Source organism: Cervus canadensis, chromosome 25 (assembly GCF_019320065.1).
Source record: "Cervus canadensis isolate Bull #8, Minnesota chromosome 25, ASM1932006v1, whole genome shotgun sequence".
In the NCBI taxonomy this organism is placed as follows: domain Eukaryota; kingdom Metazoa; phylum Chordata; class Mammalia; order Artiodactyla; family Cervidae; genus Cervus; species Cervus canadensis.
Window position 1 is genome coordinate 46,992,034 of NC_057410.1, and position 12,468 is coordinate 47,004,501.

The following is a 12,468-nucleotide window of genomic DNA, read 5'->3' on the forward strand; positions in this document are numbered from 1 at the left end:
ATTAAAGATGATATTAAATCTTTATTATAGGCTATAATTGCCAATATAAAGTGTTATAAAATTATAAAATATTGCATCAGTACCTATTAACCTGAAAATATATACTCTGGGTTTTCAGTAAGTTCTTGCTTCTCCATTTGTTATAGAGAACAAAACAGAACAAGAAATTTTTGTTTTTTATTATGAAGTTATAAAACTGTTCTAAACTTACATAATATCTATCTATATATACTATATATCAGGGTAAAGTTACATATAATAATGTTTTCCAAATGTATAATTTCACCATAAAATCTATAAATCATTATCCCATATGCCTGTATGCTCTCCCAAACTAACCAAAGCTTTTATTCCTGCTGTAGATGGAAGAAGCAAGTATTGTATTAAAGAAAAACACTCATTTATGTTGCAAGTTTGGAGGGAGGAGGGAGAGGAGAAGGATCCAAACACTAAAGAAGAAGGAGGGAGAGGTGGAAGAGGAAGAGGTTAAAATCTAAAGACTTGAATTTCAGACCTTATTTTGTTAAGTGCATTTATTAATAAGTTTAAAAGCAATCTGGCCTAGACTCAAAGAGCTGTTGTTTTTTTAGTCTTAAATAGACATGAGAATAAACACTGATTCTTCTACTTCCTGAAAAGGGACACAGGCAGCCTCAATGAGGCAAGTTCTTTCGTAGGTTTGCTCTGATGGCGCAATGAAAATGCAAGCAAAGCATCTCATACATCACTGGATAAAGACGGCTGGCATTTAATCTACGAGTGAGTCAATAAGTGATGCTGATACTGCCACACTCTCAGGTCCATCTCTAAGGCTCGATGTGTCTATGATGCAGTTTCATAATGGGCTTCCCAGGTGGCACTAGTGGTAAAGAACCACCGGTAGTGCAGGACATATAAGAGACCTGGGTTTGATCCCTGGGTCAGGAAGATCCCCTGGAGGAGGACATGGGAACCCACTCCAGTATTCTTGCCTGGAGAATCCCTTGCACAGAGGAGCCTTGTGGGCTACAGTCCACAGGACCATAAAAAGTAGGACATGACTAAAGTGACTTAGGATACATGCATGTGATGCAATTTCATAATATTTTTTATGTTTGAAACATGACTCATACAAATTAAAGGGCAATAAAATGTTTTAAAGTGTAACCCGATATGTCATGAATTTTTGTCTATGGCTATCCACACAGGTCAGTTTAATTTAACTCATATTAAATCATTTAATAAAGGAGACTGGATACATCTGCTGATTTTCAAGTAATTTGTCTTATCAAAGATATAGTTCTCAAATGAACATACTGAGGTCAAGTGAACAAGTTTCCCCTATTTCATTTTGTTTTTCTGTCCACTTTTAGTTACAGGTTTTTAAGCTAAGAATATCACAAGTCATACTTAAAATGATCTCATATCTTAGTATATTGTTTTCCAAGCTAAGATTTTAAAATTTTCTCTTCTTTCATGTTTTTTTTACTATTGAGTATTGAAAGTGGTAATTTGCTATTAATTTGAAGAAGGGAATTGAAAAAGATGGAGAGGTAGGTTCTTTTTAAAAACTAGGCCATTTAAGGTAATAAAAGCTAAATTTATGAAAGGATTGCTATAAAATATGTTTTCTAATATTAGGTATGACTGTATTTCATGTTTACTGGGATAGTGGCTTATCAGTGGGAAACAACTTACAGCATTTTATGTCAAACTATTAGGGATAAGAACATTCTAAATATTTAAGAAAGTTGTTGATATTCAAATATACAGCAGAAATACAAAGTACATTTGCAATTGTTTTTTCCACACAGGTATAAAACTTAATAACTACCTGAAAAAACAGAAATAAGTTACATCCTGTCTTCAAATAGAAAGAAAAAAATGTATGTGGAAATCCAGTATTCAATGTAAAATTAGCTACTTTAATTTCTATTTGAACTACTAATGACATAAACCATTAAAATATTGACACTTATAAGAAAAACATTTACACTATTTACTCCATATTATAAAGTTAATGTAGAAAAGCATTCTTATATTTTCAGCATTTACTTAAATTCTGGAGGGCAGACTAGATAGCATTCATAAAAGTATTGTTTTTCATTGTAAATTAGACTTAACACATGTTAGGAAATATCTTTTTTACCTTACTATGGATGCTGTTTTAAAGTTATAAAGACTGAAAACCCAAGTACATCTTAAGATGAAACATTGAACAGAAAGCATGGTCTTTGCTGTTTGTTAAATCAGTATAGCAAGTCAGCATTCCAACGGATCTCGGAGTTCATCAGTCTGATTTCCTCACTACAGAAATAAGCGAAGACTTTGAATATTTATGGAGTTTTTTCCTGAATCATCTAATCAGAATTAGAACTCCAGTGATCACTGTCCTTTAAACATGACACAGTTACTCTCAACGTCCCCATTTATTTCCATTTCTTCATTCACACTTTACATTATGAGTATACTGAGCAACTTCTAGAGACAAACGCAGTTTTAAAAATCATCAGGGTGATTTATATTAATAATATAAATAAATTATATCAATAATTTAATATAAATTTCCTAACACTTATAGTTTATGCTTATTTTTCTGAAGTGTGAGTCTAAATAAAAAATAATGAAACTGTTAAGTAAACTAACAAAGTAGATTTTTAGTTAGTGGTTCTTTAGAGATCAGAGCTCTATTTGTAGGAAAACATTTGTCTTCATTAAGCTATCTTTTTCTAGACATTCCAGAAGATGAACAGTTTCAAAATGGCAGGGGATCATGTGAATGGACTAACTTAGCAATATTCCACTCCTCTGAGTCATAGTGCTAGAATCCTGCAGTGTGCCATTTATAAGATTTTATTAAATCTTTAGAGCATTCCAATATTTTATCTTTTCCCTATTTGGTTAGAAACCTCATCTTATCTTACCTAAATAGATCCTTTAAAAGGGCAGCAAAAACAAGTTGTGGCTGGAAGAATTAAAACTTGAAAGGGCAACATACAGATAAAACAACAGAATAATTTTTCTATCAAGAATAGCTTCCCTGTCTGGATTCCTGTAAACTATAGAAATGGAACAAAGATGCCTGTGAAGTACAGTAATTACTGTGGCAGCCACAACTCTGTAGAACATGGATTCAGAGAATTAAGGGAAGACTAAAACCTATTATTTCATCTAGGAACAGAAAAGGGTAGAGGCACAGACATTCCAAAAATCTTCATATCAGCAAGTTTCAAACAATATGATACGATAGGAAAGAAGGTAGAAGGTTGTGGCTGAGAAAACAATTGAGTTACTAGAGTGAGGTGAAGGGATGAGCCAGCAAAGAAGAAGGACAAGCTGTGAACTGCATTTTCCAGATTCTCAGTTCTGCCCCATAATCTAATTCTTGGTTTGCAGCTATTGTACATAATCAAATTCCCTAATCCCTCCATGCATTTATGAAGACTGTTAAATACCATGGTCTATTTTATTAGTGTTCTACTCTAACCAATGGAGCTAACTGGCCAAGTGCTCTAATGGGCTATTTTAAAATAAAAAAAATGTTGTTTTCCAAACGACTTTTCCCCTACGTGTCTTTCATTTTTGTCTTGCACTTGTGCCTCTGCATTTCAAATACATATTGGGCATTTTTTTTCTGCTATTTTTAATCTGCTGGGCATTCTGGACATTCCTGGTATTTATAGTTGGCTAATTTATTTCCTCATATAATCTCACCAAAGTTGTGGTATGCAGCATATATTTTGAATCCTGAAACCACCCACCTAGAAATTACTTAACAGGTGCCATCCATATTAGTAACTTCATCTTTGGATGAGGTTAAATATAGTATTGAATAAGCTCCTACAAATTTAGCTCTGTTTTTTTTTTTCCAGGATGAATTTAGTCTTAAGCTTATTAAAGAAAGATAGCAATAGATAACAGTTGAAACAATAAATACGAATTGGAAGCTCTCAATAATCATGCTAATAAACTGCTGTAAAGACAAGTTCATATTGTCTTAAATATCTGCTCTTTAGTCAATGATATTTGAAAGAAATATTGTTGAATTTTATGTTATAAAATACTATATCAATTTTTCTTTATATTGTAAGGTAACCATTACAGAATGACATGGAAAGGAGCACATTGATATTATCCAATAATCTAAAATCATTATCATGTTTATTTGAATTTCTTTAATTTCTATGTAATCCACTAACAAATACCGCTTCATGCAATCATATTCCCTTATGACATGACATAAAGGAGAATGTATTCCCATTGTTTTCCAACATTAAATCTTCCACCCAGACTTCAAATTTCCTCCTCCGCCACTTCCCTGAGGATCTGGCATTTCCCTGGAATCTCCCTCCTCTCTCCTTACCGCTTCCTCCTCTCCTACTTCCCCCTTGCAAAAACTCCCCTCACCCTGCCTTCCTCTCAAACCACGTTTTCCCTTCAACAGGAAAATCCTAGGAAAATATTAAAGACTCAGTGGCTATCTGCCCCTCTCAGCCACCCCTGAATACGTGATCACTCTTACAGAAGATGTTTACTTAAAGGTCATTAATGCCTGTCTAATCACTAGAACTAATTTCTCACCTTGGTATACCAACCTATTTTTCATGTAGCCCTGGACAGCATCCATCACATTCCCTCATTTTACTTTTCCCTTTCCCGCTAGGCTAACCCAAGTATGCACTATAGCTTAAGCTACCATAGCGACCCTAAGGATTAACAATCCACATCTGTTGAGTGACCCTCTCAATGATGGGCTCACTTTCTGACCACTCTTTTCACCTGTTTCTGACTCCTACGCCTCTCCTCGTCACATACATGCTGGCATACCCCAAAGTAAGCACCTCAGCTTTCTTCCTGTCTGACTTCACACAGATCTCCTAGAGATCTCACCCTTGTCCACTTCAATCGGTGCCTACACACGAGGTATATTCTAACCAATACCTTACCTCTCACCTTTAGGAAACACATGCCTAATTGCCTCCAATCACCTCCACTTGAAGTTCCAATGGATACATCAAATTATATTAGTGAAAATCTGAATTTGTCATCTCCCCCCATTCGCCTTTTAACCTGTTTTCTCCCTCCATAATCACCATCTTATTTAATGGTAACTATTTACTCATTCAGGCCAAAAAATCGGGGAGTATTGCATACTCCCTACATTTTTCATCTCCCACAGTCAACTAAAAGTCAACACTTAAGGATTCTACAATTCTCAGAAAGCACCTGGGGTGATCTTTTTAAATATTTACATCAGATCATAACATGGTCCAGCTTTAAAAGTCTTTCAAAGTCTCCTCAATCAACAGAGTAACACAGTGAAACTTACTTTGGTTCCACACAATTAGGCTTCCATCTTCCCCTCTGAACACCTCTCACTGGGCTCAAACCACATGGTCTTCTGTTTCTGAAACACACCAAGCTCACTCCCTCCACATTCCTTTGGTTCTTCCCTATGTAACACTGTCGTTATTACTTATTTGAATATTTGTTTCTGATTCTCAAGTGTCCCTATACCTGGGACCTTATGTGCTCAGTTAGCCTTACCCAAATATGAACATCTGGCTGTTATTCATCAGTTTCCTGTAGATTCATACAAGAGAATGTCTATTCTTAAAGGCTTAAAATAATCCAGTAAAGGTCTCCCTTGTGGTTCAGCTGGTAAAGAATCTGCCTGCAATGTGGGGGACCTGGATTCAATCCCTGGGTTGGGAAGATCTCCTGGAGAAGGGAAAGGCTACCCATTTCAGTATTCTGGCCTGGAGAATTCCATGGACTGTATAGTCCATGGGGTTGCAAAGAATCAGACATGACTGAGCAACTAACTGCTAAAAAAAAGGTTATCAAGTTTAAAATTAAAAAACAAACAAACACTTTGTAACTAGAAATAGTAGCAGACCTAGTTGTACCTTACCTTTTGTTATCAAACATGAATGCCAACCCAAAGGCCATGAACAATCCTTTATACATATATATAAAGAATTGGACAAGTAGTTCTATGAGTAAGGACAGTGCTGTTACTAATGCAGCATTGCTTGGCTATTACACAAAAAAAGAAGCAGGCCACATCCTGTTTGGGATAGATATATGAACTTTATAAACTTAGTCATGCTATCATAATTCTATTTCCTCTACTTTCTTATCTCAGATTAAAATCTGGAATTTTATTCATTAATAACATGTTACCAATGCCAGTTTTCAAGAACAGAGGCAAAAATGATTCAACCAAAAAAGTTACATTTGTGTCACATGTATTCATGTGAATCACCACAGGGAAGCCATGACAATTTCAGGTTAAAAATTCAACCACAAAAAAAACCCAAAAAACAAAAGTGAGGTTACAAGTCACTGTTACTCATAATTCAGTGTAATTCTGACTAAGACTTTTGGCTGGAAAAAAACACCTATTTTATAACATATGCATTTCTCAGGTTTTGATTTTTCTGTTTTTTTTTTCCATCAGAAGCAGAAATATCAATATAACATGTATACTAGATGTTATATGACATTTGAGGGCTAAATGAGCAGGAAGCAAAACAATTAAGAGAATCTTATGAGATATTTTCATATTTTTAGAATCTCAGGCACAGATGTTTCAGATGAATATCCAAGGACTGCAGCGTCTCTGTCTATAGTTATGAGCTTTGGAGGTTTGTTTATTATCTATCATGAAGCAATAGCTTGGCTATTCATTGAATTGTTATCAGAATCAAGTTGGAATGACAGTGGTGAAGATAAGAATTTTAGTATCCAACATCTCTTGATGATTGAAATAAGGGAAGTAAAACCAATAGTGTTGGGTTTGAGAAACATAACATGTGATATTCAGGGACTATAGTGCTTTTAAATAAGAAACCTTAAAAATTTTTTAACAGGTATTAATTAGTGAATGTGCCCTTTATAAAGTTTGTAGCAGTAATGTTCTGCATTTCCATAACAGTTTAGGTAGTAAAGAATGTCCATAGTTATATGTTATTATCATATTGTAATTAGGGCTCATTTTACAGATGAGAAAGCAGAGGCTCCGAGAAGTTACATGTCTTTACCAACATCAAGGAGCTTTCACTGCAGCAGGGCCCGAAGGTATTATAATTGCGTCCAGGAAAACTTCAGGAAACAACCATAACTAATTCTTATAGAGTCATCTCTGTGCCCAGAGTGATTAGATCAGGAACCTTCCCTAAAACTAAAGTGTTTTACAGAGAATCTTTCTTTACAGTGATTTTTTTCACAACAGCGACAGAGAGTTCATGACACTGTAATAGGTCCTTAGAGGGCTTAAACACACACACACACACCAGACATGCTAGTTAATCGCTCTTTAAAACTAAATTATTTTTTATTATTTTGGATTTCAGTTTTCCAACATTACCTATATCAGGTCAGCAGGTCAAAAAGTTTATCATTTCTTTTCATTCTCCCTATTGCTGTCAATCAGCTACTCATTACTTTTATTTTAAATGTCTATTCTACACTAGAAAGAGTTTTGGAAAAACCTCATCTTCTGAATTTTGGCTGTCACTCCTAATTATATCTACTGACATAACTTCAGCTAAGGCATTTTGGGGTCAGTTTGTCCTATAAAATTAAGTTGTGGTTATTTAATTAATAAAGGGGTGGGCTTCTATCTCAGCAGTTTATCAATCTATTGTTTTATTACGAAATTCTACCCTTTACCAACTGGTAAAGATAAGAGAGGGCTGGGGGAGATAGAGACCTAGATCGGCGACTTTCTGGAAAAGGCTATGAATCATATCCCCTAGTTAGTCCCTGCTCAGCAAAACCAGCAGCCTGCCTTTAGAGAGTCATTTCCAAAAGTGCTGAAGAGTCCATACGTTTATACCGGACTTTGTTATGAGCAAAGAAAATACTCTTTATATATTTTTAAAATGCACATGACAAACTTTTGTTCTTCAAATCAGTTGTTCACACAAAAAGGCTCCACTTAAAACTGGAAATGGGATTTCCTACCACCAGTGAAATTATTCAGACATCAGAACACAAAAAATGTCAAGGATCTGATAAAACACCTGGAGACTTTTTTCAAAAGTCATACATATTCAAACATATTGATGCTATCACTTTTTCCTAAATTGCACCCAAAGAAAATATACATACATGATAGAATACAGTCAAATGGTTTCTTGAATAAGCAGGAACATATGCAAAAGAAATTCCTAGTCCATTTATAAATGCAGTTAACTCTGGAAGTGAAGACAGGCATTATATTTAGAATAAAGATGATTCTTACCATCTGAGATTGACTCCTAGGACATCCATTGATATCTTCAACTTTTTCATTTGCTAAAGCCAAGAAATAAAATAAAAGAGAGAAAAAAAGAACAACATGCTTAAGCCATGAAGTGAAACACACACACAGGAGACTAAGGGAAAAAAAAGGAAAAAAACAAGTAAAACGCTGCTGCTACATTCACTGTGGCTCCTAAGCTGTGTACAGGAGGACATACTTGTTAGCAGCCGCCAAGTCCATATGCAGAAATCAGGCAAATAAAAAAAAAAAAAAAAAGTGACTGAGAAGGAAGTTGCTGCTAATTCCTCAGCTTGTGCCAAATGACTGCTGACATGAAACCTTTCACAATTGTCCCTGCTGGATCAGGATACAGTTTCAAGGAATCTCAGAGTGTATGAGTTGCTCCAGCTAACGGCAAGCACACATGGGAGACATATGGTTTAATGAAGCGTTCATTTCTGACAATTCAGTGAATGCAAAGATACAGCTCTAGCCGTGTACAAGTATGGCCAAGCTGCCTTCTTCAAACATTCTCACATAAACATTTTAATTAAATCACAGGGAGAGCTACATTAATCTCCCAGACACATGGACCAAGTTTCTAAGCATTCGACTTAAATTGTATTTTACCCAAAGTAGGTGGGGGCAGAGACTTTCAAGTTTTGTTTTGTTTTGTTTTCCAGAGGGTAGGTCTTACCAATGATCTGGATGATTTCTGCTAGCAGTACTCCATCTGCAATGTCTTGTTGCAAATCCTTGATCAGCCGCTTGTGGCCCGATTTTGCAAGGTAGTGGTTGGCCCAGTCTGTGTAAATCTGTTGAACAGAGGGAGGGAAGAAGTGAGATGAGATGAGGGAAAAGAGAGGCAATAAAAATGCTTCAGGCAAATGTTGGATACAAAGGGATGTTATTCTGGATCACATTCCAGCTTAAGAAGTCATAGCTCAAAAGGAAATAGTTGTAAAATAATTTTTAAATTCACTCTTTTTCAAAACCAGGGACTAGTCACTTGTGACAGAGCAAAACTCCCTTCCTGGATGACTACTGAGGAAGCTCCTGTTTGCAAATCAGTTTCAATTTTTACTCTCTTGCCTCTGGTTCCCTCATACTGAAAATAATCCTGTCTGTCCTTGTAAAAGGAAGCCACCTGGATTGACTTATATACGAATCTCACTATAAAAATGTGTGTTTCTCTGAGCAGACTTTATTAAATCTGTCATGTGAGATACTGCATGTGATGATATTTTGGCATCATTTTACGAAATAATTGCAGATGCCTAAGTTATTTTATTTGAATTGTCAAATCCCATTTCAGCTTCTCATAATGTGTTTTTATAAGAGAACAGAGGAAGTATATGCACCTATTATATAGATATTATAATTAATATAGAATTGAGGTATATTATGAACTCTAAGCTTGGCTATCTATATAAAGTAGAGGCGTCTCTCCAATAACAGATTATGATAGAGGAAAAAATTGAAACTGTTCAAAAGCTTCACAAAAATAAAATATTACTAATTTTTCAAATGTTACAGGCACTTACTGATGTAATATAATCCAATTATAATGATAAAATTTCAATTCCATGAGAGGCTTACATGGACATATTAGTACACTTATTACAAGGCAGACCATAACATTGATGTGATAGAAGAATGTAAACTTGAAATAAGAATAGAGGAGGACAAATAACTGAGAAATATAAAAATGCATTATAGAAGAAGCACTGGAATTAAAACTGGAAACGTAACAGAACCTGAAGTTAGGAAATGAAGGGAAGGGCTTTCCCCCAGAGGGTACAAGATACAGAGAGGTGAAGGGCACAGTTGAAAATCATGTAATTAAGGCAGGATGCCTGAAATTAGGACAAATCAGACTGGAAAGGTAAGTTGTGCCTTGTGGTCATGAGCACTGAGACCCAAGCAAAATGCAAAAAAAGAAAAAAATTTTTTAACAAAATTAATACATATTTTTTATAAAAATAAAGTAAAAAGGAAGTGTAAAAACTGGACAAATAAAAGTTTCCCACAACTTGCAACCCCACCCACTTTTGAATAACTTGATATAAATAGTTCTAGAACTTTTCCTACACCTACACACTTCACCACATGACATCATATTACACACCATATACACACATTCATGACAGAATGTGTAACCAAATCTAGCTCAATTTTACCTATCACTCTGCATTTTCAGCTTTTTATGTAACAATATTTTAATACTTCCAAAACCATTTTACAAAAATTTATCACTATTTTTGATGTTATATTATACATAGCATCAATCCCCCCTAATGAAAGATACTTATTTTGTTTAAAAATGTTTCTATCACTTCTAAATTTGTAAGAGACATCTTATATATGTGTCTTGGCACATACCTCTACTAGTATTTTTTACAGGACCAAAATCTAAAAACAGGGCTGCCAAGTGTTTTTTAATGGATCCTAGGTACAAACATTTCAAAATATAACACAAAAGAAAGAGTGTTTCTTTATTTTAGAAAACATAAGGTGGCATCTTAGTGCGTATGTACTGGTAGAGTGTGTTCTGAAAGATATCAGTAATTTGAGGTATAGTCTACTGCATAAGAAAAACATATATGATGGCAACACTACATCTTCTGTCTTCACATTCACTATCTTCTTTATACTAAAGATTATTAAAGTGTAAGAAAAATCACTTGCACAACTGTCTCCTTGATTAGAAAACAAGCACACTTTCTAAATTGACATTTTTATTTGTTGATCATCTTCCTTAATTAAGATTTTATTCTATCTGTGTTATGGCAAAATTTTAATTTTATAATATTTACACTGTTCATAATCTTAAAAAATTGAGCACTTTCCCTTCACCTACACATCAATTGAACGATAGCATTAATCATTTGGTGCCTAGTAGAAAGTTCAATGTGAGCCAGACTTTATTTGTGCCTATCTCCGAGGCAGCGAGTTATTTATAAGGACCAGTTAACTGACTTTAAAGGATCCACAATGATGAAGAATATGAGTTCTGGGTCAAACACACATGGATAGTGTGTGTTTGGAGTCTTGCTTGGAGCCTCTGCTTGGAGGCCCAGCAGACTATTCGCTACCCCCTGGGAGCTTGAACAAATTACTTATATCTTCTAAACCTGATTCCTCATCTGCAAAATAAGGATGATGCAATACTTATAGTATTATGTCAGGACTAATAAGATTGAACTTGTAAAGGGCCTGTCACAAGAGTTAATCCTGAAAAAAAGGCCTATTATTATTATTTTATGGCATCTAAATGTTATTTGCTATGGTGGTTTTCCAACAAATATTTGTTGATGTTATCATTGCTCAAAGGTTAAAAAATGTGGAAGTATTGGCAGCTGAAGACTGGAGAAACTGTATTCCTTGCTTTCTTACACTAGTCACATCTCTGACTCCTGCTATCTAATTCACTGAGGCCACAGATCTGTCCCCCATCCAAACTCTGAGGAATGTGTCCAATTTTGAGGCTGCAATGTTCTCATCCAGGCCTGCAGTGAATGCCTCCATCGTTACACCACCTCCAACAAAGCTCATACTGCATGGATGCTTTTTTTCTTTTAAATGAAGGCATTAAATTGCAGAAATAGTGCTTATTTAATATTTATTTAAATATATACAAAATGGAATGAGTTCAAAGTAAAAACAATTATACTTTTATTCTCCAAATGCAAGCTAACAGTGCCTTATCCTCTATCCAAAGCCCTCTGGGACTTAGGTGAGAAAACAGATGGGAAGCCAGCTGGTTGGCTTCAAGACCTTGTTGAGAAAGCCTCTCACTGAGCTCAAGAAACATTTTTTCACTTGGTCCAGGATTTCTTCTAGGGGAATCCCAAGCCCAAGTGCTTTGACTTGTCCAGCATCTCCAACATGTGAAATTTTGCTCAGACAATAACTCTGACTTAGATGCAATCAGAAAAATATATTCAGATTAAATAAATGAACTTAAAAATTAGTTCCTATGTATTTTACTTAGTCCTTCTAATAGTCCTTCTACTACTGTGTAGAAGATCTGATTAAAATAAATCAGTGTTTTCCAAAAGGTTATAATATAGATGATGAAATATAAAACAATTACCTAGAAACTTTTATACATTTTTAAATTTTAAATATAAGCTTATAGTTTCATATCTTTAATAAATTAAAACTTAAATTTAAAAGAGTGGAAATAGGAAGTGTGTCTTTAAGAAGACAATCTTCAAGTAAAGGACACATGGTAC

General features: G+C 34.8%; 1 protein-coding gene across 10 annotated transcripts in view; it reads right to left on the reverse strand.

The window, feature by feature from the left end:
• Positions 1-12,468, reverse strand: part of NAV3 (neuron navigator 3) — an 879,706-nt gene that overhangs the window by 253,045 nt on the left and 614,193 nt on the right. For all 10 annotated transcript variants that reach the window (XM_043446408.1, XM_043446407.1, XM_043446415.1 and 7 more), the window contains 2 exons: positions 8,928-9,045; positions 8,231-8,283 (listed from right to left, as the gene is read on the reverse strand). In XM_043446408.1, the coding sequence (XP_043302343.1) occupies positions 8,231-8,283; positions 8,928-9,045 (171 nt within the window). The remainder of the gene's footprint in view (positions 1-8,230; positions 8,284-8,927; positions 9,046-12,468) is intronic.